This window comes from Anolis sagrei, chromosome 7, assembly GCF_037176765.1.
Source record: "Anolis sagrei isolate rAnoSag1 chromosome 7, rAnoSag1.mat, whole genome shotgun sequence".
NCBI lineage: Eukaryota > Metazoa > Chordata > Lepidosauria > Squamata > Dactyloidae > Anolis > Anolis sagrei.
Genome location: NC_090027.1, coordinates 20751064 through 20777769, shown reverse-complemented (window position 1 = coordinate 20777769; position 26706 = coordinate 20751064). Strand labels below are relative to the sequence as shown.

Here is a 26706-nt window from a genome sequence, read left to right as displayed (position 1 = left end):
AGATGTTCTTCCAGTTGAGTCCGCAGTAGCTTTCATAGAATTGTAAGAGCCGTCGCAAACTAGCCTCCTGTGGGAGCAAACTGTGCGAGCACGTCCTTGATGTCATGAGACTGCGCCTCTCTCTCTGCCCCTTTCTCCGCCTCTTTCTCCGTGCCAGAGTGGTTCTTCCTTTGCTAGGGCAGCATTGCCAGCGTACTCTCAGCTGGCAGAAGTCAACTGAGAGAATACGCTGGCAATGCATGATTCCCCCTTTTCCAATATACTCTGTGTATGCTCTCTTGCCCAATTCCTCATTCCCTATATGTATGTATGTCTATATAAGAAAATATGAAGGAAAGCAACCTTTTCATGAACCAGTAACCCATGGCTCTTGGAGTTTCCAAACTTCCTGTGCCAATAATCCCCTAACAAAGGATTTCACCAAGTCCATTTGCATGGACAATAAGTAAATGGCTCTGTCTGACCGGACCTTGGATGGCTAATAGCCAGGCCATCCAAAATGATGGGGGTCTATGGACACTTTGGATCACCCAACACAAAGGCCATCTCTCAATCTGCGAGGAATTGGGGATTTGTCATTTGCCTCTCTGCTGTGCCACATCCTGATCTCCCGAAACTAGCATCTACTTCATCAATGAATTCCCTATCGCAGGACAGTGTGACAAAGGACCTGGCCTCTCGGGGCTACATAAGAATGTTAATTCAGGGAATCAAACAATAACCTAAACCAGGCTTGGGAGCCTAAAGCTATTGCCAGGGGCGGCTCGTCCATTACGTGAAGTAAGGGATCGCAGAACACTTTTTTTTGCCAGGGGCGCAGAGGCGCCTCTGTAAATGCCCCTCGACTGCCACTTGAGGAGCGCCCCCTCAGCGCACAACAGCCCTAGCAGTCCGGGGGGAACCTCGGCTTTCTTGCCTCGCTGCCGGGTGATCCTCTTCCCAAAGGGGCTGGGCCCTTGAGCCTCGCCTAGCCCCTCTCGTTCCTGCTCCACCCGGCCACTGGGTGTGCGAGCAGAGCTGGCGCTCAATCGTTCTCCGCGTTCAACCCCTCCGCCATGACTGGCTCCCTTTCCTGATCCCCTGGCGCTCCACCCGCCTCCTCTCCTCTCCCCAATCCGCGGGTGGGCCAAGGGGTGGAACCGCTGCGCCTGGCCTGCTTTGGGTCCGGAGGCGTGACTGAAGACCCCAGTGTGCGCACCAAAAGTCACCTTTTATCTTGACTTTCTCTTCAGCCATTGGGACCAAGAGAGAGAGAGAGAGAGAGAGAGAGAGAGAGAGCCCCTCCAGCTGGAGGTATCTCCCACCTCCGCTCCCTCCTTTGTTTTTGCGCCTACCTTCAGGAAAGGTGGCATCTCCACCTCTCTCTCTCTCTCTTGGTCCCAATGGCTGAGGAGAAAGTCAGGAGAAGAGGTGACTTTTGGTCTTCAGGCACGCCTCTGGACCCAAAGCGGGCCAGGCAGGGGAGCAAATGCGGCAAGTGTAGTTACTGGGATGTATAGTTCACCTACAATCAAAGAGCTTTCTGAATTCCATCAATGATGGAATTGAACCAAATATGGAACACAGAACTCCAACGACAAACAGAAAATATATATCAGTGATTGGTTGGGGGGGGGCGCCAAAATACTGTTTGCTTACTGTTGAAAATTACCTAGGGCCGCCTCTGATCTGAAGGCTATATATTTTGTATTTCTCTGCCCAGTGAGTTATGTCGGTTTTGTTGGCAGACTACTGCAATCGCCATCCTTTCCAATTGCAGCGCCTTGGTGCACCAGGGCCCCAAACAAATCTCTCCAAAGGCACTCTAGGCGTAAAAGGCCCTTCCTTCCGCCGCCCATTGGTGGGGTTTCTATTCAGGGGGAGGAGCCCTGGCTTGCCCCGCCCCTCCTGCCCTTTTCTGCCCCCTCCCCTCCTTCCCCGCCTCCCTCCTGCCCCGGCTGTGGCCATGGCTCCTTCTCCGGCCAGCCTCCCCCTCCCTGGCTCCTGCCTTCTCCTCCTCCTCCTCTTCTCGGCTCTTCTGCTCCAAAGCTCCGCCTCCCAAGAGCTCCGGCACCCTCCCGCCAGGATAGGTACCTTTTATTGGGGGGGGGGGGGGGGGGGAAGATACATATAGAATTATAAGAGGGGGCAGGTGGTTTCTTCCACTCTTCCTGAGCTCCTCTCTGCAAGGCAGTCTTTGGCTTGCACGGGATTTGGAGAGGGAGGTCATGCAGCTGCATTCCTTCCTTCCTTCCTTCCTTCCTTCCTTCCTTCCTTCCTTCCTTCCTCCACTCGCTCCCTTCCGTGTGTTGTGTGTGCCATGTTACCTCCTCCACCTCCTCTCCTTCCTTCCTTCCTTCCTTCCTTCTTTTCTCTCTCTCCTTCCCTTCATCCCTCCTTCCAACCATCCTTCCTTCCTTCTCTCCCTCTCTCCTTCCCTTCGTCCTAACTTCCATCTATCCTTCCTTCTCCCCTTCCCTTCTTCCTTCCTTCCTTCCTTCCTTCCTTCCTTCTTTTCTCTCTCTATCTCCTTCCCTTCATCCCTCCTTCCATCCATCCAACCATCCTTCCTTCCTTTTCTCCCTCTCTCTTTCCCTTCGTCCTAACTTCCATCTATCCTTCCTTCTCCCCTTCCCTTCATCCCTCCTTCCTTCCTGCCTGACTTCCCTCCTTTCTTTCCTTCCTTCCCTCCCTACCTCCTTCCCTCTCTCCCTACTTTCCTTCTCTCTTCTTTCCTTCCTTCCCTTCATCTTTCCTTCCTTCTTTCCATCCATCCCTCTCCCTCCCTCCTTCCTTTCCTTCTTTCTTTTTTTCCTTCCCTCCTTCCTTCTCTGCTTCTCTTCATCCCTCCTTCCTGCCTGCCTGACTTCCCTCCCTCCCTCCTTTCCTTTCTTTTCTTCCATCCCTCCTTCTTTCCTTCCTTCTCTCCCTCTCTCCTTCCCTTCGTCCTAACTTCCATCTGTCCTTCTCCCCATCCCTTCATCCCTCCTTCCTTCCTGCCTGACTTCCCTCCCTCCTTGCTTTCTTTCCTTCCTTCCTTCCTTCCTTCCTTCCTTTCCTCCCTCCTTCCTTTCTTCCCTCTCTCCCTACATTCCTTCTCTCCCTCTCTCCTTCCCTTCATCTTTCCTTCCTTCCCTCTCTCCCTCCTTCCTTCCTTTCCTTCTTTTTTCCTTCCCTCCTTCCTTCTCTGCTTCCCTTCATCCCTCCTTCCTGCCTGCCTGACTTCCCTCCCTCCTTTCCTTCTTCCTCTCTTCCCTCCCTTCCCTCCCTCCCTCCCTTTCTTCCTTCTATCCTTCCTTCCCTCCCTTCTTCCTTTCTTCCCTATCTCACTCCTTTCCTTCTCTCCCTATCTCATTCCCTTCATCTTTCCTTCCATTAACCCTCCCTCCCTTCCCTCCTTCCTTTCCTTTCTCTCCTTCTCTTCATCCCTCCTTCCTTCCTGCCTGCCTTCCCTCACTCCTTTACTTCTTTCTCTCCATCCCTCCCTCCCTCCTTCTATCCATTCTTCCCTCCCTTCTTCCTTCTCTCCCTCCTTTCCTTCTCTCCCTCTCTCCTTCCCTTCCCAGAGATTTCTGCTTAAACAAAAATGTTAACTCATCCTTTTCACATATTCACTGTACACTCTTGCGTGCATGGTATTTCTTTCTTTTTCCGTTGCTGAGCATATAAGGATCCTTAACACTATTAGGAGTTCCTAAAAAAGGGAGAGAAGATTGGGTGGGACACGGAAGGGACTATTGGCTATCCCTTCCAAATTGGGAGGGATAGCCAATAGTCCAGAGGACAGGAGCAGAATTCAAAACGATCCTGACAGATTAGAGAGATGGGCCAAAACTAACAAAATGAAGTTCAACAGTGACAAATGCAAGATACTCCACTTTGGCAGGAAAAACGAAATGCAAAGATACAGAATGGGGGACAATGCCTGGCTCGAGAGCAGTACGTGTGAAAAAGATCTTGGAGTCCTCGTGGACAACAAGTTAAACATGAGCCAACAATGTGATGTGGCAGCAAAAAAAGCCAATGGGATTTTGGCCTGCATCAATAGGAGCATAGAGTCTAGATCTAAGGAAGTAATGCTACCCCTCTATTCTGCTTTGGTTAGACCACACCTGGAATATTGTGTCCAATTCTGGGCACCACAATTCAAGAGAGATATTGACAAGCTGGAATGTGTCCAGAGGAGAGTGACTAAAATGATCAAGGGTCTGGAGAACAAGCCCTATGAGGAGCAGCTTAGGGAACTGGGCATGTTTAGCCTGAAGAAGAGAAGGCTGAGAGGAGATATGATAGCCATGTATAAATATGTGAGAGGAAGCCACAGGGAGGAGGGAGCAAGCTTGTTTTCTGCTTCCTTGGAGACTAGGACGCGGAACAATGGCTTCAAACTACAAGAGAGGAGATTCCATCTGAACATGAGGAAGAACTTCCTGACTGTGAGAGCCGTTCAGCAGTGGAACTCTCTGCCCCGGAGTGTGGTGGAGGCTCCTTCTTTGGAAGCTTTTAAGCAGAGGCTGGATGGCCATTTGTCAGGGGTGATTTGAATGCAATATTCCTTCTTCTTGGCAGGGGGTTGGACTGGATGGCCCATGAGGTCTCTTCCAACTCTTTGATTCTATGATTCTAACTTCTTTTCATAGAATCATAGAATCAAAGAGTTGGAAGAGACCTCATGGGCCATCCAGTCCAACTCCCTGCCAAGAAGCAGGAATATTGCATTCAAAGCACCCCTGACAGATGGCCATCCAGCCATCACTCCGGGGCAGAGAGTTCCACTGCTGAATGGCTCTCACAGTCAGGAAGTTCTTCCACATGTTCAGGTGGAATCTCCTCTCTTGTAGTTTGAAGCCATTGTTCCGCGTCCTAATCTGCAAGGAAGCAGAAAACAAGCTTGCTCCCTCCTCCCTGTGGCTTCCTCTCACATATTTATACATGGCTATCATATCTCCTCTCAGTTTTCTCTTCTTCAGACTAAACATGTTCAGCTCCTTAAGCCGCTCCTCATAGGGCTTGTTCTCCAGACCCTTGATCATTTTAATCGCCCTCCTCTGGACGCAATCCAGATGGAATCTCCTTTCTTGTAGTTTGAAGCCTTTGTTTTGACAGGCTTCCTGCACTCACTCAAGAGCCCTTTGTACCCTGTTTTAAAAACAGTGATAAGCTGAGGTATTTTGATGCTAGTGAGCATGCCTATCTTAGTTATGGTATTTGAGACAGCAAAATTGCACATAGTTTCCATAAACTGGCAAAATCCAGTTCATCGTGCTTGCTAGTCAGGTCCCTCCATTATGTGTCTTTTGCAAACAAAGGTCACGAAAGAAAGAAGATCTAAAGTCCGATGCTTCTAGTGCTGGCGCTTATAGACCTCAAGCTGCCATTACCATAATTGCAATCACAGCATGAATAATTTTGTTATTCTTAACGAATATGCACACACCATTTCGGAAGGAGTCAAATCTGGACAAAACAGCGGGACTGAAGTTTTTGTGCACCCACTCCAGAGCCCTAGTTATAAAAGACAACCATGTTTTGCTGTAGATAAGCTTTTGAAGACGGTTGAAAGTGAGAAAATATCCTTTTGCCTGGAATGAGGCCCAGCGAGTTTTGTGGAAGGGAAATAACACAGGGCGAACATTGCATTTTACAGTGTGGTTGGAGTCAGTCGGAAGTGCCAGAGCCCATTGTGAAAGGGAATTAATGCAGAATAACCGTACCAGTTCCGAACAAGAACTGGTACGTTTGTTCTTAAGCTGAATTTATATGCGAGTTGGAACGAGGAGATTTTGAACTGTTCACTCCAGCCAAAAACATAAATGTTTTAGCTTTGGATCACATAGGGAAGGCTTGAAACCCCTACCATGTTTGTTTTACTGTCTGTGCCCCTTTTCAGAAGATTTCGTCTCACTTTATTTCTTTACTAGCCGTCCCCTGCCACGTGTTGCTGTGGCTCACCCTGGTGGTCATGGGGGTTCTGTGTGGGAGATTTGGCCCAGTTCTAACATTGGTGGGGTTCAGAATGCTCTGTGATTGTAGGTGAACTACAAATCCCAGCAACTACAACTCCCAAATGTCAAGATTCTATTTTTCCCAAACTTCACCAGTGTTCACATTTGGGCATTTTGAGCATCCGTGCCAAGTTTGGTCCAGATCCATCATTGTTTGAGTCCACAGTGCTCTCTGGATGTAGGTGAACTACAACTCCAAAACAAAAGGACACTACCCATCAAACCCTTCCAGTATTTTCTGTTGGTCATGAGAAAACTGTGTGCCAAGTTTGGTTCAATTCCATCGTTGGTGGGGTTCAGAATGCTCTTTGATTGTAGGTGAACTATAAATCCCAGCAACTACAACTCCCAAATTACAAAATCAATTTTTTTGAGTAGAAGGACATACATTGAGTTGTTAGGTGCCTTGTGTCCAAATTTGGTGTCAATTCATCCAGTGGTTTTTGAGTTCTGTTAATCCCACAAACAAACATTACATTTTTATTTATATAGATTTATGTATGTATGTATTTATTTATTTATTTATTTATTTATAGTATTTAGATTCTGCCCTTCTCACCCTGCAGGGCACTAAGGGCAGATTACAATGTACATATACATGGCAAACATTCGATACCATAGACACAAAACATATATAGACAGACACACAGAGGCTACTTAACATTCCAGCTTTTTGATGAGGGCATTCTGGCCACCAGGGGAGCTGTCGCTTCACCGTCCATTTGTGACACTGATGAAGTACTTCCACATTCTTTGCATGCTTGCTGGATATTTTTATGGCATCGTAAATTAGTTAAATTGGCCTCCCCGCATAAGCGGTACCTAAATTTCCTACTTGACAGATGCAACTGTCTTTCGGGCTGCAAAGGTCAACAGCAAACTACACAAATTGGTCAGAAGCTCACTCTGACCTTGGCTGGCTTTATGCCTTTTGGACAGTAGTGATCTTAATGCAGCTGACTGTGCCAGCCAGCTGCGCCACAGTCCCAGTGCCAACTTTCTCTCCCTTGATAATTGAATTTTGCAAAAAGTGGTTTGTTGTGGAAATGGATTGGGGATAAAGCTTCAGTGGAGACCCCTTTTCCCCAGGATAATACAAGGTTTATCCAGAAAGTAAGGTTACAAGATTTTTGTAACAATACGAAGAATGAATATATTTTAATGAAATTTACATGGATTGCAGCATCGGTATGACATTATTTTTCCACATAATTACAGTTTAGTTCAATACATTTTGTCATCCGTGGGACACGTTTTTGATGCCTGTGTCATAGAAGTCTCCCTCTGCCTTTTTCAGCCAGTTTGTCACTTCAATTCTCACCCCGTCGTCATCAGAAAAGTGTTTTCCACCCATGTGTTCCTTCAATTGCGTGAACAGGTGATAGTCCCTGGGTGCAAGATTGGGGCTGTGAGGCGGGTGGCTTCAAACATCCCAACCAAAGGATGTCAACCACTCTTATGTTGCATGTCCGGTGTGTGGATGGACGCGCATTGTCAGGAAAGAGATAGACTCTCACCGTCAGCTTCCCATGATGTTTGTTTAGGATGGCTCTGCAAAGTTTCCTTGTGGTTTCGCAATATATTCCGTGCCCATTTTGTCACATGCTATCTTGACATAATGTCCTCCTCATAAACTGAAACGATTTCGCAACGAAACGCAGCAGCGTTCATGCCCCTAGCATTTAGGTAGTGTATTACAGTGCTAAGAACTTAGCACTTGGAGGGAAATAGAATAAGGACACTCATCTCCAACCTTCACCACAACACCAGTCGATGAGCTCCTAACAACTGGCACTTCTCGTTTGCTTCCACTAGTTTCCCGCTGCAAGGCACTGATACCAACTTCCCCTGAGAAAATTCCCTGCAAGAGCTATGTGCCTTGTAACCTTATTTTCTGGATAACCCTTGTAACTCCCCCAGGAGTGGATTTCCCTTCTTTCCGAGGTTTAGATTCCTTTCTCTTCCTGTTGTCTCTGTCCTGTTCTTAACTGTGAATCATTTGTAAGTCGGATGTTTGTAACTCCGGGATGGCCTATATTTGTTTTCAGGGGTGATTGGAGCAGGGATCGGAGGTACCTCTGCCGCTTATTTCCTGCGCCAGAAGTTCGGCAAGGATGTCTCCATCGATGTCTTTGAGCGAGGCGATGTTGGCGGCCGCCTGGCGACCATCGACTTGGAGGGGAGACTCTATGAAGCCGGAGGAGCTGTCATCCACCCACTCAACCTGCACATGAAGCACTTTGTCCAAGAGCTGGGTAAGGACTAGAATATATGAAAGGATGCAGAGCTATCTCTATAGGAAACACAGAACCCTGTCCTCTTGTCAGAAATGACAGCCTTCTTCAGGCCTTCTCTAGTAATCTGTTCACCTCTGATCCTGTTGCTTACTGTTTCCTGTATGTATGTTCTGGTATCAGCTTCCTTTACTCCAGCAGTTCTCAACCTGGGGGTCGTGACCCCCAGAGGGGTCGTTTGGCAATTTCAGAGGGGTCATGGAGTCACTTCATTAGGCCCCGCCTGTTCCGTCTCCCAGAAGACTGGTTTGCATTGCTTTTTTAGTTGCTTGGAGTGGCTGCCCCTTGCCTTTCTTTCAGGAGCTGCTGCAGCTTTGCAAAGCCTGGAGTTTACAGCCAAAGGCGGGAAAAGCCAGCCTGCAAACTCTTTGCAATGATTGGCCTAGGGAGCAACTCTTTGAGCCCGCCCCTGCTCCCGGGGAAAGACTTCCATTTTGGAGTCCTCCCTGCCTGTTCAGTTCTGAAGAAGGAATCTGATGTGCTGGAGGCTGGACAGGTAGCTCCGACAAACCACTGTAAAAACAGTTGAGAATAGAGAATTGAGAACAATTGAGAAATTAAGATAGACAGAGAAGTTTATTGAGAAGAATTGAGCTATAGTTAGATTATAAGAGAGTTATAGAGTATAAAGAAAAATAGATATTTATTATTTATTTATTTATTTATTTAGTACACTTGTATACCGCTAATATCTCAGCCTGTGCGGCGACTCATTGCGGTTTACAACATATTTAAAAATACAATATTCACTTTAAAAATATAAAATAAAATATAAAAATACATACATATACATACATAGTATTGGGCCACCAATACAGACCGGAACATCTCATAGTTGAAGTCGTAATCCAATTCGTTATCCTTGATTGCTAGTCCATGATCAAAACATCATCACATCGGAATTAGTTGAAAACTTGCTCGAACATCCAAGTTTTCAGTTTTTTCCGAAATGCCATTAGCGAGGTGGCTGATCTTATTTCAGTAGGGAGGGCATTCCAAAGCCGGGGGGCCACCACAGAAAAGGCCCTATCTCTCGTTCCCGCAAGCCGCACTTGTGAAGCAGGCGGGGTGGAGAGAAGGGCTTCTCCTGAAGATCTTAGGGTCCTGGTGGGCTGATAGGCCGAGATACGTTCGGATAGGTAGGTTGGGCCAGAACCGTTTAGGGCTTTAAAGGTCAAAGCCAGCACTTTGAATTGGGCTCGGTAGCTAATCGGTAGCCAGTGGAGCTGGTACAGCAGAGGAGTTGTATGCTCCCTGCGCCCTGCTCCTGTTAATACCATGGCTGCCGCCCGTTGGACTAATTGGAGCTTCCGGGCCGTCTTCAAAGGCAACCCCACGTAGAGAGCGTTGCAGTAGTCAAGGCGGGATGTAACCAGAGCGTGGACTACCGTGGCCAAGTCAGACTTCCCAAGGTACGGTCGCAGTTGGCGCACGAGTCTTAACTGTGCGAATGCTCCCCTGGTCACCGCCGAAACCTGGGGATCCAGGCTCAGCGATGAGTCCAGGATCACACCCAAACTGCGAACCTGTGTCTTCAGGGGGAGTGCGACCCCGTCTAACACAGGCTGTAACCCTATACCCTGTTCGGCCCTGCGACTGACCAGGAGTACCTCTGTCTTGTCTGGATTCAATTTCAATTTGTTCGCCCCCATCCAGACCGTCACAGCGGCCAAGCACCGGTTCAGGACCTCGACAGCCTCCTTAGTAGCGGGTGGGAAGGAGTGACAGAGCTGGACATCATCTGCGTACAGATGACACCGCACCCCGAAACTCCGGATGATCTCGCCCAGCGGCTTCATGTAGATGTTAAACAACATGGGGGACAGTATTGAACCCTGAGGAACCCCACAAAACAAAGGTTGTGGGGTAGAACAGGAGTCCCCCAGTGACACCTTCTGAGACCGACCCTCGAGGAATGACCGGAGCCACTGCAGAGCAGTACCTCCGAGACCCATTCCCGCGAGGCGTCCCAGAAGGATACCATGGTCGACGGTATCGAAGGCCGCTGAGAGGTCGAGTAGCACCAACAGGGACACACTCCCCCTGTCGAGCTCCCGACGGAGATCATCCACTAAGGCGACCAAGGCTGAGCTTTGAGAATTGAGTTTTATACAGTTATAAAGAGGGAGACTGCATTGCCTTATCTCCAAGGCTAATCTGGAGCTTAGATAGATAGGGAAAGATTTGTTCTTTCTAAAAGGCAACAGCTCTGGATTAGGGTGAAGGATCCCTGGATCCCTTTGTCACTTGGGGAAAGGCTGACTCAGTAACTGGTGGAGAAGAGAAAGAAGGAATATCTATTCGGTTTCATCTATTGACTGTTTGCAACTGTGATGAATTGTGCCAAGTCTTCAAGGACTTTGAATAAATAAATATCCTTTTTTTGACATTCAGAACTTGTAATAGACTCAGTTGCTGAGAATCTCAATCTTCTCAAGAAAAGCACCGGCTGTTCACCCAGACATAGGGAACAGCACATCATAGTTTTGTCTTTAAAAGCGCCTGGGTCTAACGGCACACCGTCCCCTCCTGCACACTCCATGCACCATCCAAAGCGTGCCAAAAAGGCCCCAAGAAGCCTAGATCTTCTCCCGACGTTGGCAAGAGTGTGGTAGATGAGGGCTGGTGGAGGGAGCGTGCGCCCAGGGGACAGTAGAGGGAGCGCGCTCTTCCCCCACCTGCTTACGAACACAGGGAGAGGGACACTCCCCGGTGTTGGAAAGTGTGTGGAGGAAGAGAGCTGGTTCACAGTGCACGTTCCCTCCACCAACCGGGAGAGGGACGCTCTCTGGCATTGGCAAGCACGCGGGCAAATATGGTTGGGTCCCCACAACATGAGGAACTTTATTTAGGGGTCAAGGCATTAGAAAGGTCGAGAACCACTGCTGTACTCTTTGGTTCCTGAGAAGTTATAAAAGAGGCTGCAGTCCACATGCTCACTCTCTCTCTCCTTTTGACTATGTGACCTGTTCATAGCTGTTTTGTTATAAGAGAGATGCCCTGGCCGGATGGCACAAAGAATTATCTCAGACATATCTGAAACTGGACTGATAAGTTGCATATCTGTGTATGCTGAACACATGAAGCTTATGAGTAAACGGTTCGGCGAGTTGGCTTAATAACAAAAGACCCTCCCCATAAATGTACAACAAGGTAACTTATTAACAACAGCGGGACACAGCACCAATAGCCCAAAATGACAAATAGAACAAAAACACACAGACCAATGTTATCTCTTCCTTAGGAGGCTTTTCTTTGTAATAAAATGAAATAATTGCACTGTTTGCAACAAGAGGGTTTCCATAACACAGATAAACAAAAACACAATAGTTTTAAACACAGCAGCCTTCACAATCGAGCCATCTCACACAAGGCTTCTCTCATACAGAGGTTTACCTCACACTCCTCAGGATGACACTAGCTTTGGCCCACTGACTCTAACAGACTTCGGCCTACTCAATCGCCTCAGGACGACACTAGCTTTGGCACTGACTCTAACAGACTTCGGCCTACTCACTCTCCTCAGAACGACACTAGCTTTGGCCCACTGACTCTAACAGGCTTCGGCCTACTCACTCTCCTCAGAATGACACTAGCTTTGGCCCACTGACTCTAACAGGCTTCGGCCTACTCACTCTTCTCAGAACGACACTAGCTTTGGCCCACTGACTTTAACAGGCTTCGGCCTACTCACTCTCCTCAGAATGACACTAGCTTTGGGCCACTGACTCTAACAGACTTCGGCCTACTCAATCTCCTCAGGACGACACTAGCTTTGGCCCACTGACTCTAACAGGCTTCGGCCTACTCACTCTCCTCAGAATGACACTAGCTCTGGCCCACTGACTCTAACCGGCTTTGGCCTACTCACTCTCCTCAGGACCAGACTAGCTTTGGCCCACTGACTCTAACAGGCTTCGGCCTACTCACTCTCCTCAGAATGACACTAGCTTTGGCCCACTGACTAACAGGCTTTGGCCTACTCACTCTCCTCAGGACCAGACTAGCTTTGGCCCACTGACTCTAACAGGTTTCGGCCTACTCACTCTTCTCAGAATGACACTAGCTTTGGCCCACTGACTCTAACCGGCTTTGGCCTACTCACTCTCCTCAGGACCAGACTAGCTTTGGCCCACTGACTCTTAACAGGCTTCGGCCTACTCACTCTCCTCAGAATGACACTAGCTTTGGCCCACTGACTAACAGGCTTTGGCCTACTCACTCTCCTCAGGACCAGACTAGCTTTGGCCCACTGACTCTTAATAGGTTTCGGCCTACTCACTCTCCTCAGAATGACACTAGCTTTGGCCCACTGACTAACAGGCTTTGGCCTACTCACTCTCCTCAGGACCAGACTAGCTTTGGCCCACTGACTCTTAACAGGTTTCGGCCTACTCACTCTCCTCAGAACGACACTAGCTTTGGCCCACTGACTCTAACAGGCTTTGGCCTACTCACTCTCCTCAGGACCAGACTAGCTTTGGCCCACTGACTCTAACAGCTTTGTCCCCTTCCACCCGCCCATTTCTTCTTTATCTCATACTAGTGTGTATGTATACCCGTGTTGGCTATTTTATGATGCTTTTCCAGGTTTTTAAGGTCAGGTTTTGATATTTCATGATGGACTTTATCTTTTGCAGACCAAGGGGATGCATCCAGAATGCTGCCCCTACTTCTTTTGGAAACCTCCTTTCCAAATCTCTCTTTCTTTTCCTCTTGCCAGGGCTTTCTGTTCCCAAGGGTCGGGATGGGCTTATGGGCATCTACAATGGAGAGGAGTTTGTCTTTGAGGAGAGCAGTTGGACCATCTGGAACTACGTGAAGATGCTCTGGAATTACGGTCTGAATGCTCTGCGGATGTCCATGTGGGTGGAGGAGGTCTTGGACAAGTTTATAAGGTAATTGGCTCCAAATTGGGATTATCTTGCTGTTTCTTCGATGAGATGAGCTGATGTTTCCAAAAGGCATCGGTGTCATAGTCTGCAACCTTCCTTCTAAAGTTGAGTCAGAGGCAGTCTAGTATTTAAAGCCATTGTCAATCCAATTAACAGGAGGAAGCAAACCAATTCCAATGTCCGTCCCATGAGGTCTAATACACAGAGTTTAAGCAACAAGTCCAAGTCTGATATCCAAAAGCATAGCCTGAGGTTCAAGGCACAAAGTCATCAAAGATTACCAGCTGTAGCACCAACTACAATTTCCAGAATAGGAAATCCCCAATACCAAGTCCCAGAAGCACTTTCTTAGAACTAAGATTGCCGCACACTGCACACTGCACTTACCCTATAATCCTTACATATCACCTGTCACATCAGCACTTTCAATTCTGTACCCTTTACTCTGGCCGGCCAGTTTTATTGTGTTTTGGTGTATTGTTTATTGCTGGTTGTTTTGTTGTTTAATATTGCTTTAATTGTTTTTAATTTGCTTTAGGTTTGTATTGTTATGTTATGTATTAAGGCCTTGGCCTTTGTAAGCCGCATCGAGTCCTTCGGGAGATGCTAGCGGGGTACAAATAAAGATAATAATAATAATAATAATAATAATAATAATAATAACTCAACAATTGCTTCCAGCAGTCAACTGTTCCAAGCACCAGCCCTTAGGCTGCTCCTGAAAAGTCTTTATAGCTGTGAGATTCTCTTTGAACCAGCTGATTGGACCTTTGCAATGGATGACTGGGCTGTAGCATAGCTGTTTAATCATCAGCAGCAAAAGATCTTACCAATTGAAAGGTTGACAGTTCAAAGCCTGGGTCAGAGTCATCACCCAACCTTCAGCCTAGCTCACTGTCTACCTAAGCAGTTTGAAAACAGTGGTGAGTAGAGAAATTAGGCACCACTTAAGCGGGGAGGTATTTTAAGGAACCTTAAAAAGGAAATACCAGAAAATGCCAGTGATCAAAGAAAGGAGGAAGTCTGTAATCAAGGATTTGTCGTCATAGGGGATGGAGCGAAAGCATCCCCTTGTGCCTGGAATTGAGCACAACCTCCAGGACGCCTAAGTTTACCTCTATCTGTTGTCTGTCCTGTCTGTTTAACGGCATTGAATGTTTGCCATGTATGTGTTCTGTGATCTACTCTGAGTCCCCTTTGGGCTGAGAAGGGTGGATTATGTAAATAAATAAATACATAAATGGCACTGACCCGGAGCTGGGCAGGGGTGAACCAACACTAACGCTTTCTCCTCCTCCTCTGGCTCAGGTGCTTTTATACCTGAAAGGTCCTGCTCCTGCTCAGCCTTAGTAGTATCAGGCTGTTTCTCTTCCTGGGGCTCAGATTCTGCTGCTGCTGGGAAGAAACCCTCTTCCCCATCATCCTCATCTTGCCCCATGGACCTGACAATTGGGCTCAACGCTGCTATAGGAATCCTCAACTCAAGCTGAGAAACTGTCCCTTTATTTTCAATACAAGGAAATCTCATATAATGATGCAATACTGAGTATAAATTCTCGTCGTGCCTGTTTGGTGGTGGTAATATGGCACATGTGTAATCTGAGAGTGGTTTACTGCTAAATGTTTTTGGGAATAACTGGAAGAACCAGTCCATGGCTGAGCGGGGGTTCAACCCTGGCCTCCTAGCATCCTGGTCCAACACCCAAAACCAACATATTGACTTCCTGACCCTAAGGCAACTTTTCCCCATGCTTCTTCCTGAACCCTTGGTGCAAAGTTCTCCTTATTTATTATTTATTTTATTTACACTATACCATCCTTCTCACCCCACAGAGGACTCAGGGTGGATTACAATATACATATACATGGCAAACATCCAATGCCATAGACACACAATATATATACAGATACACAGAAGCTATTTAATATTCCAGCTTTTTCATGAGGGTATTCTGGCCACCAGGGGAACTGTTGCTTCACTGTCCATTTGTGACACTGATGAAGTACTTCCTCATTCTTTGCATGCTTGCTGGATATTTTTATGGTGTCGTAAATTAGCCTCCCCGCATTAGTGGTACCTAAATTTCCTACTTGACAGATGCACAGGGGCGGCTAAACCCATTACGCAAAGTAAGCATTTGCAGTATAGTTGATTTTGCCCAGGGGTGCTCTTGGGGGGAAAATAGACCTTGACATATGCGAGTTGTAGTTATTGGGATGTATAGTTCACCTACAATCAAAGAGCATTCTGAACTCCACCAATGATGCAATTGAACCAAATATGGCACACAGAACTCCCACGATGAATAGAAAATATATATCAGTGATTGGTTGGGGGGCGGGGGAGCAAAATACTGTTTGCTTACCGTTGAAAATTACCTAGGGCCGCCTCTGCAGATGCAATTGTCTTTCAGGCTGCAAAGGTCGACAGCAATCTACACAAATTGTTCGTAAGCTCACTCTGACCCGGGCTGGCTTCGAACTCATGACCTTTTGGTTAGTAGTGATCTTAATGCAGCTGACTCCCAGCCAGCTATGCCACAGTCCCGGTGCAGAAGCCTTACTTAAAGCTTCTCTTTCTCCTCTTTCTGACTCCAGTATCTACCGCTACCAGGCGCACGACTACGCCTTCAGCAGCAGCGAGGCCTTGCTACATGCCCTCGGAGGGACCCCGTTCATTCAGATGCTGAACCAGACCATAGATGAATCCATGCAGAAGGCCGGCTTCTCCCAGAAGTTCATCCGCGAGATAGTCACCCCTGTCATGAGGGTCAACTACGGACAGGGAGTCGGCATCAATGGATTTGTGGGTGAGTGGGGTTTGCAGAACCAGAAAAGTTTCTCCAGGCAAAACAATGTCCTTCTTACAACCCAACTAACTGTGCAGCCATTGCAACTCCTCCACCACCACTGCCACCACCAAGGCCAGTCTGTGTCTAATGGACAATGGAGGCAGCTGGAGAAACTCATTACACTTCTACATCCAGATGCAGAGTGATGACTTCACTTGCTGAGGTCTACTAGAAGTCTCAGCAGATTGATGTCATAGAATTCAAGAGGCCATCTATTCCGACCCCCTTCTGCCAGACAGGAAGGCACCATCCAAGCTCTTCCAACAGATGGCCATCCAGCCTCTACTTAAAAGCATCCAAAGAAGGAGACTCACCATGGTCCATATCAATGGGTTTGTAGGAATCATAACCCAGTGCCAGTTCTGGGCACCACAATTCAAGGATAGTGACAAGATGGAAGGTATCCAGAGAAGCACAAAACACAAGCCATATGTAATTCTTGGCAAACCTTAATACATTTGTTAACAAACATTTGTGGTAAACCTTAACACATTTATAACCGGCTGTTAGGAATCTAAAACAACTGGAAGGGCCCAAGCTTGTTCATGCCTGGTTTAAGTGGGAGACCTGACTGCTTTTGTATCAAGATGGCCCTTCCTGTACTTGGGGCTTCATTTTTCTCTTCTCCTTCCCTGGCAGGCGCAGTCTCTTTGGCAGGAGCTGAGAGTGGGCTTTGGTCAGTAGAAGGGGGCAACAAGCTAGTATGCGTAGGCCTCCTCTATGCTTCGAAAGCCCAGCCAATTCCCGGCACTGTGATTTCTGTGGAGGAAACAACGCGGCCCAGAGGACGCTCAGGTGAGGCGGCATAGATCTCCATTTAGTTAAAATATGGTTGCATTGCATGGAGGAATAGGGACATAGGTGAATATAAAGACGTAGAAAACAAGGAAAAGAGGAGTTTCCTACTTCTATACGTTACACCATGTCACACGATTTATAAATATCATTTCCTAATTGGTTCTATCACAGTGGTTCTCAACCCTCCTAATGCCGTGACCCCTTAATCCGGTTCCTCCTGTTGTGGTGACCCCATCCATAAAATTATTTTCGTTGCTACTTCATAACTGTAATTTTGCTCCTGTTCTGAATCGCCATGTAAATATGATATGCAGGATGTATTCTCATTCACTGGACCAAATTTGGCACAAATACCCGATATGATCAAATTTGAATATTGGTGAGGTTGGAAAGGGAAGATCAGTTTTGTCATTTGGAAGTTGTAGTTGCTGGGATTTATAGTTCACCTACAATCAAAGAGCATTCTGAACTCCACCAACGATGGAATTGAACCAAACTTGGCACACAGAACTCCCATGACCATCAGAAAATACTGGAAGGATTTGGTGGGCATTGACCATGAGTTTTGGAGTTGTAAATCCAGAGAGCACTGTGGACTCAAACAATGATAGATCTGGACAAAACCTGGCACAAATTCTCAATATGCCCAAATGTGAAGACTGGTGGAGTTTGGGGAAAATAGACTTTGACATTTGGGAGTTGTAGTTTTTGGGATTTATAGTTCACCTACAATCAAAGAGCATTCTTAACCTCTCCAACGATAGAACCCACATGCCTTGAAGCAATTACTGTAGCTGGTGTGAGCCTCCCTCCAGCCTTGCCCACTCTCCCTTGCCCACACATGCACACCACCCTGCGATGCACTGAGCACGTCTGCTCTCTCCTCCCACTTGGGAGTCTCAGAAAAAGCCCTTCCTTTGGCTGAGAGGCCAGCCAATCACAGCAGAGGAGGGCTTTTTGGTAGGAGGATTCAGCGTATTTTCAAAAAGGAAGAGGACAGATGGAGAGATCTTCAGCTTTCTCTGCCAAAGGAGTTCCTAAGACCCTCAGAAATATATGTTTTCTAATGGTCTTTGATGACCCCTCTGAAAACCCCTCACAAACCCCTCCAGGGGTCCAGATCCCCAGGTTGAGAAAAACTGTGCTATAGCACATTTTGCTCTTGTTTTTATTTTTATACCCCGCCTCCATCTTCCTGAATGGACTCAGAGCGGCTTACAATGAGCCAAGCCCAATTACACACAGTTAAAACATAGAATATAAAATATAACTAACATAAACAGCATAAAACAACATAACAATAATAAAATAAACATCATAAGCAACAACTGAGGACATACTTCAATGAATATCTCATCAAGTTCAATCAATTCAACCTAATTTGTGGAAGCCACAACTATTTTCAAAGGAAGGACCGCACAATGAAATGGGAAACAACACTTTTGGCCCAGAAACAGATAATTCTTCAAATGTTGTTATAAAGTGCTAGAAACAAACTCTAGGCATTCCTCAGGGATTGCCTTTGAACCGGTTTCAACAATAGTCCACATGCTTGTTGTTTCTTTTAATGTTCCTGCTGTTAAGTCTACTGATGTTTTTGTCCTTTTAGGAGAAACCATGAAGCTCTATGAAGTCACCTACAACTCCACCTCAGGAGTGACATCTGATCTTTATGATATTATTCTGATCGCTACTCCTTTGCATCGCAAAATCGCCAACATCACCTTCCGCAACTTCAAGCCACCCATTCCCGAATTCTCCAAACCCTACCAACAGATAATCGCTACTTTTGTCCATGGGAACATCAACACTTCCTTCTTCGGCTACCCAGACCCTTCCAAGTTCCAGTTAAGTGGCATTTTCACTATGGAAAACCCCAAGCTGTTTGTCAACAGCATTGGCATCGTCTCTCCTGTTGAAAACAATACTAAAGCAGCAGAAGGCTCTCCGGTCTGGAAAGTGTTTTCTCCCCAGCCCCTGACTAAGGAGCAGCTGAACCTGCTCTTCTCGTCCTACGATTTGGTGGAATCAAAGAAATGGCTGGCCTACCCTCATTACAGCCCCCCTGAGCAGTGCCCGCCCCTCGTTATCCATGACCGCATGTACTATGTCAACAGCATAGAGTGCCTTGCGAGTGCCATGGAAATGAGCGCCATCTCAGCCAAAAATGCCGCCCTCCTGGCTTACAATCGCTGGTACGAGCGGATGGACAAGATTGATCAAGAGGATTTGCACGAGAAACTCAAAACTGAGCTCTGACGGTGAATGGGTGTTTTCTGAAAAAACAGAAAACGCCTAAAAACAGTCTGCTTATTTTGAGCCAGTTTCTTTTCTGTGACATGTTCATTTCCGTAATGTGGTGTGTGATAAAAGACTACTACTTCAAAGTACTTTTATCCAGGTGGTTTCTTTTCCTAACAAAGTTCTCTGCAGCCTTTTCTGAAAAAAGCAGAATGTTATTATTTTTTCTCAATCCCACTAGCTAATGGAAAACATAAATGGGCTGCAGGGGTCAAGAATGTTTGTAATCAACCTGTACATCAAGTTTGAAAAGGTTCATCCCAGTATCCCTAACCATTAGTGTTTTGGAAGAAGCACACAGTGGCACAATGCTTTAAACCCTTGTGCCGGCAGGACTAATGACCGATGGGTCAGAGGTTCAAATTCAGAGAGAGTGGGTTGAGCTCCCTCTGTCAGCTCCAGCTCCCTATGCGGGGACATGAGAGAAGCCTCCCACAAGGAAGGTAAAACATCAAAAACATCTGGGCATCCCCTGGGCAATGTCCTTGTAGATGGCCAATTCTCTCACACCAGGAACGACTTGCAGTTTCTCAAGTACATTGGGAGGTGATTTGGCAACATTCATAACAACTGAGTGAAGCTTTCACAAAACAAGAAGTGTTAACCCAGTTTTAACAATTTATTTTTTAAAAAATCACACAAGGAATGGGGAATTTCCCATATCTCGTACAATACAAAATAATGGTATATAAAAAAAAGAGAATCACATTGTGGTAGAATCCAATGGTTCCTTCACACCCTTTCCAAAGCTTCTAGCATAATAATACTGTTTCCTCGTATTACCTAGGAAGCAAAACAGTGGTGTTAAATGGCATAAGAGACATAAGATAGAAATTTTTAAGTTGAGAAAGGCATAACCTCAAAAAGAGATACAGACAGTCCCTGACTTTCAAATAACTCCTAGTTAAGAAAGAGGATGAGACAACAGGAAGTGAGAGAAATCTATCCCTCAAAGGCAAATCCATTCCTGGAAGAGTTATTATCATGGGGAAAAAGGGTCTCCACTGAAGCTTTAGTACCAATCCTTGTAAATTTTCCAAAATCCAATTATCATAGGGAGGTGAAATCTTCTGAACACACAGGCGGCAAAGGAAACACCAAAGGAGTGTTCACCCTGCCCTATACGATCCAAAGCATGCATGCATGCATATCTATCTAATCTATCTATCTATCTATCTATCTATCTATCTATCTATCTATGAAATTACAATTAAGAAATGTCTCTGTTCCAACTTCCATAGAAATTAAGAGCAAACCTATAGAACCTCTCTCTCTGTAACTTGGGGACTGCCTGTATACAGAATGATAGGATGGTGTGATATATCTAATATATACATGTCATTCCCACAAACGAGAGATTTGGTTGTGTATAAATATATGAGGGGAAGTCATAGGGAGGGGGCTTCCTCTCCTGAACGGGGTTCCGAATGGCCCACCAAGTCTCTTCAAACTCTAGGATTCTATGACTCTATGGTAGGCTTATTATTAAATTGAATTTGTATAGAAGTTGGAACGGAGACATTTTTAAAGCGTAACTCCAGCCAATATATATATGTGTGTGTGAGAGAGATTTTGAGCATAGGGCACACATAAAATACACATAAAGAGACAGGCATATCAACAATATTATTATTACAGGCCACCCTTGAGTAATGAACATCCAACTTGCAAATGACTATGTTTTTGGATAGAGTTACACTTTCAATTATCCCTGATCCAACTTACATGCAAATTCTACTTAAGAACAAACCTACAGAGCCGATCTTGTTTGTAAATTGGGAGCTGCCTGTATTTCCTATCATTCCTTTCGGAAGGTACAGCACAGCTCAAACCATTATTGCAATTTCAATTTGTCTGTGCTTACCACCATCCCGATGTTATTCTGTTGTCCGCCTTGGGCCATTTCCACGCACTCGTCTATCACGAGATTCATAAAGGGATCGAATCCTCGTAAAATCCCCTGGACATGCCGGCCGCCATTTAATTTCACTGTAAGGAATAGTCAACCTGTTAGTATGCCTGTTCTCCATTTTCATATAAAGTTCAGTGTTCTCCAATTCCATATAAGGTTCAGGGAGGCAGGTGTTACAATGCTAATATCATTCACTACATCATGGTTCACATAAGGAGATAAAATTGCATTCAGTGGATAAGTATCACCGTATGATTTCTGTCTCCCTCTGTCCTTTATTTGGAGAATTCAATGGCCCTGCAAACAGGAAACAACTTGCTACTATTGCAAATAGCATCAGAGAAAAATATAATAACAACAATACATTTTATTAGTTACTCCCTCTCCTTGGGGCTTGAGGTGGAGAGAAATACAATTAAAGCCCAAGAACATTCAAGCAAATATATTTTAAAAACCCAGAAAAGAAATGACAACATGTCAGAATCATGCATAGCAATAAATTTATATTTTTATGGAGCAAGATGGGGCTGGAAATCGTATTCCTATGAAGCAACTACTGTTTATATAGTCCATGGAAGGAAACAGTAGATGGCAATGTGTATTTTCCTTGCAAACCTCAACAAACAGAAAATATATTTTACTCACATGACAGCTTCTTATCCATAAATCTGAAATTTAAAAGGGAAATGTATAAGAAGATTGACGTCAGTATAAAAGTCTTATAGGACTAACATCTACTGGCAATGGTTATCCCTATAAACTTTATTAATAAAGATGTTTCCCAATATCAATGTGTCTCCCAAAGCAGTTACTCTACTCCCAACTTGAGAAAAGTGTCAAGAAGTGCAGGAAACCAAGAACAGTTGATTAAAAATTTATTAAAAATAAATGTGTATTTTGTATTGGGTACCTACGTTATATCTAAGAGACCTCGAATAATTCACAGGTTAGTAACACTCAACAAAACTGGAATGAATTATACAAAAATTTGGATTGGTGATATAGACCCCGTACTCGATGGGACAAACCAATGGTTAAGCTTTTTAGCCAGAAATTGAAAAGAAAAGCAGAGGATCATATATTTTGGCAAATGGTAGATTTGTGTGAAGCCCAAAAGGAGTGGATCGATGACAAATAGGATAGGGTAGGATAAGAAGGAATCTAATATCTCCAAAAGATTTTGGATGTGAAGATGTAGTTGGAACAATGGGTTAAACCCTTGTGCCGGCAGGACAGAAGACCAACAGGTCGGAGGTTCGAATCCGGGGAGAGTGTGGATGAGCTCCCTCTGTCAGCTCCAGCTCTCCATGCAGGGACATGAGAGAAGCCTCCCATAAAGATTGTAAAAATATCAAAACATCTGGCTCACACCAGAAGCGACTTGCACCACACACCAAAAGTGACTTGCAGTTTCACAAATTGCTCGACATGGAAAAAAACCCATTTTGTATAGGACTCCCACACCCATCCCAACAAACCCCACATCATTTTCTCCTTGTTCTCCCTTTGTGACATATTAGAAGCCTTGCAAGTTTGAATAAATATGATAAATGCTCTGGAGCCACAGTGAAAAGGGGAAGCCAGAAAGACAGAGTTCCACCATGTCTCCTGGGTCATCAGTTGGGAGCCCCTCCCCCCCCCAGCAACAATATAGTAATACATAATACTAATATTGTGCTGTGCTAATATTATATATTGTATACACATATAGTATTGATAATGTTATAATGTAATGCAATATAATATTAGTAATGCAATATAATATTAGTAATACATTATAACAATTATATATTTCATATTGCATGTAATATTACTAGTAATATTACAGTATAGTGGTATAGTACAACATAGTAAGATACAATACTAATATTTATTTATTTATTTATTTATTTATTTGCTGCATTTATTAACCGCCGTTCTCAGCCCTTTAGTGCGACTCACGGCGGTGTACAATATATAAAAGACAGTTTACAATCAAGCCATAACAACAAAAATCAATATATCACTAATACACAGTTATCTAATTACACTAAAAATCCGCTCCGTCTTATAGTAGAATCATAACCAATCTCGTAATCCATATTCCGTTCCAGTTGTCATTTCCAGTTACTGTAGCACTCAGTTAAATGCCTTCTCAAATAGCCATGTCTTGAGGCTCTTACGGAAGGACATAATATTGTGCTGTGCTAATAATATACTATTATTATTTATATTACAGAGTCCCCTTCGGGGTGGGATAATATAAATAAAAATGTAATGTTAATTTGTGAGATTAACACAACTCAAAAACCACTGGACGAATTGACACCAAATTTGGACACAATACACATCAGGCCAAAGAGTGACCATCACTCATAAAAACACTGAAAAAACACAGTGGAAGTGACTTAAAAAGCAAAAAAAAAACCAAAAAAAAAACATTACAATGCATGCACATAACCACGCAAACACACACATATATATACAAAAATACAAATATATGCACACACAAAGCACAAATACACAGACTGGGCCACAGCAATGTGTGGCAGGGGGCAGTTAGTATTTCATATTTATTGTGACCTCTTAATAATAATAATAATAATAATAATAATGTATTGTTGAAGGCCATGAAAGGCCGGAATCACTGGGTTGTCGTAGGTTTTTTGGGCTGTACGGCCATATTCCAGAAGCATTCTCTCCTGACGTTTCGCCTGCATCTATGGCAGGCATCATCAGAGGTTGTGAGGTCTGTTGGAAACTAGGTAAATGGGATTTATATATCTGTGGAATGACCAGGGTGGGACAAAGAACCTTTGTCTGTTGGAGCTAGGTGTGAATGTTTCAACTGACCACCTTGATTAGCATTTGATGTCCTGGCAGTGCCTGGGGCAATCTTTTGTTGAGAGGTGATTAGATGCCTCTGATTGTTTTTCCTCTGTTGTTTTGCTGTTGTAATTTTAGTTTTTTTAAATATTGGTAGCCAGATTTTGTTCATTTTCATGGTTTCCTCCTTTCTGTTGAATTTGTCCACGTGCTTGTGGATTTCAATTTATTTATTTGGGGTTCTTTTACCCTGCCCTTCTCACCCCGAAGGGGACTCAGGGCAGCTTACAGAGGCAAGGCACAATTTGATGCCTGCATCATAAAAACAATCATACACAAAATTACATCAATTCACAGTTGACAACAATTCATGCATTATAACCATAAAATCAATAAAACCAATACAAACCCAATTTCTCCTCTTACATGGTCAACGTTCGCTAACTGATAGATCTAGTTTTACGTTCCACTTCATCAATCCTGTTGATCTTACTCGCCTGATTGTCTGATTTAATTGCCAAAGTGCCCAAAGGCCTGGTCCCATAACCACGTCTTCACCCTCCTCCTGAAGGCGAGGAGGGATGATGATGCCCTGATTTCCCCTGGGAGAGAGTTCCACAGGTGAGGGGCCACCACTGAGAAAGCCCTGCTCCTCGTCCCCACCAGCCTCGCTTGAGACAGTGGTGGGGTCGAGAGCAGGGCCTCCCCAGATGATCTCAAACTCCGGGGTGGGGCGTAGAGGGAGATACGTTCGGACAGATACACTGGACCGGAACCGTACAGGGTTTTGTAGGTCAAAACCAGCACCTTGAATTGTGCTCGGAACTGAATCGGCAGCCAGTGGAGCTGACACAGCAGGGGGGTGGTATGCTCCCTGTATGTCGCTCCAGTGAGCAGTCTGGCTGCCGCTCGCTGGACTAGTTGAAGTTTCCGAACAGTCTTCAAGGGCAACCCCATGTAGAGAGCGTTGCAGTAGTCTATTCGGGATATAACAAGAGCGTGGACCACCGTGGCCAGATCAGACTTCCCAACTTGTGCACAACTGGTGCACAAGTTTTAATTGTGCAAAAGCTCTCCAGGCCACTGCTGAGACCTGGGATTCCAGGCTCAGCGATGAGTCCAGCATCACTCCCAAGCTGCGAACCTGAGTCTTCAGGAGGAGTGTAACCCCATCTAACACAGGCTGTAACCCTATACCCTGTTCCGCCTTACGACTGACCAGTAGGACCTCTGTCTTGTCTGGATTCAATTTCAATTTGTTAGCTTCTGTGTTGGAAATTAGGTAAATGGGGTTTATATATCTGTGGGATAATGCCCAGGGTGGAAGAAAGAACTCTCGTAAATCAATAAATAGAAGCTTTGCAAGTTTGAATGGCTCTAAGTTTTTCGTAACTCTATGGGCGAACCCGGTTGGAGCAATGCATGCTGGGAAGCGAGTAGGCCCCAACCGGCCTAGCGGTCTTCCTCAGCCCGCTTCGTTCCCGACTCTTTCGCGTTCAATTCCCGGCCGCCCCACTGCCCCGCCGGCTTCCCGGGCCTTGACTCACTTCTTCAGCTCGGGCGGGTGCGCTTTGCTCATGGTTCCTCTTCACACGCCGCTTCCCTCACGCTCTCCGAATGTTCTCCTTCGCCTCAGCCAGCGTATGACGTCACGACGCTTCGCCCTACCAATCAGGAAGAGGCCGTCGCGCAAGCGCAAAAACTTGACTAGAGGAGGAAGACATAAACCCGCCTCACACTAACAATCAACCAATCGCTGCAGGGAGGAGAGCTAAGCTCCACCTTCACAGTCCTGTCTTCCAATCAGAGGTCTAGCAGATGAAATCCCCGCCCACTCGTTTTTAGAGGAACCTCCTTTTTTCCCAGAGATCCGGGCGGTCCTAATGCGCGCCCTTTCCTTTGTAGCAGCACGTGGGAAAGCTCAGATCTTTTCAGTGGATGAAAATTCATAGAATCAAAGAGTTGGAAGAGACCTCATGGGCCATCCAGTCCAACCCCCTGCCAAGAAGCAGGAATATTGCATTCAAAGCACCCCTGACAGATGGCCATCCAGCCTCTGTTTAAAAGCTTCCAAAGAAGGAACCTCCACCACACTGGGGGGCAGAGAGTTCCACTGCTGAACGGCTCTCACAGTCAGGAATTCTGGGATCCAAGAAAGGATCTTTTCCGAAAACTGGAATATGGTTGCATAACCATATAGGGACACCTGAAAGAATTCTAGATAAAAATAGGATCATCTTTAATGTGGCATATACATGCACACAATATATAATTATCTACATATATAAAAATGCTCTGTGCATAACGAGTATCTTTAAAACAAAAGAACCAATGAACAAAATCACACCAAATTTGGCAAGAAAATGTCTCACAACACAAGGAGTGAGCATCACTCAAAAATTATGATTTTGTCATTTGGGAGATGTAGTTGCTGGGATTTATAGTTAACCTATAATCAAAGAGCATTCTGAACTAAATCAATGATGGAATTTAACCAAACTTGGCACACAGAATTGCCATGACCAACAGAAAATACTGGAAGGGTTTGGTGGGCACTGACCTTGAGTTTGGGAGTTGAAGTTCACCTATATCCAGAGAGCTGTGAACTCAAACAATGATGGATCTGGACCAAACTTGGCACGAATACTCAATATGCCCAAATGTGAACACAAATGAAGTTTGGGGAAATAGACCTTGACATTTGGGATTAATAGTTGCTGGGATTTATAGTTCACCTACAATCAAAGAGCATTCTGAACTCCACCAGCTACTGCATTGGGGCAAAACTTCCCACACAGAACTCGCAAAACCAACAGAAAATACTTAAGGCTATCCAGTCCAACCAGGGAAAGAAAACGTAATCAA

At 45.4% G+C, this 26706-nt stretch overlaps 2 protein-coding genes across 2 annotated transcripts; one reads left to right on the top strand and one right to left on the bottom strand.

Moving 5' to 3' along the window:
- The first annotated feature begins 1896 nt into the window (after positions 1-1896).
- Positions 1897-19213, top strand: LOC132782690 (prenylcysteine oxidase 1). The gene is made up of 6 exons (XM_060787571.2): positions 1897-2069; positions 8033-8239; positions 13002-13176; positions 15772-15983; positions 16665-16820; positions 18433-19213. The coding sequence occupies exons 1-6, from the start codon at positions 1946-1948 to the stop codon at positions 19080-19082; spliced, it is 1524 nt and encodes a 507-aa protein (XP_060643554.2). The 5' UTR covers positions 1897-1945; the 3' UTR covers positions 19083-19213.
- A 506-nt stretch (positions 19214-19719) lies between these two features.
- On the bottom strand, positions 19720-25518 carry SNRPG (small nuclear ribonucleoprotein polypeptide G). The gene is made up of 4 exons (XM_060787573.2): positions 25389-25518; positions 21682-21704; positions 20989-21113; positions 19720-19907 (listed from the first exon to the last, which is right to left on the bottom strand). The coding sequence occupies exons 1-4, from the start codon at positions 25418-25420 to the stop codon at positions 19857-19859; spliced, it is 231 nt and encodes a 76-aa protein (XP_060643556.1). The 5' UTR covers positions 25421-25518; the 3' UTR covers positions 19720-19856.
- Positions 25519-26706: the final 1188 nt, after the last annotated feature.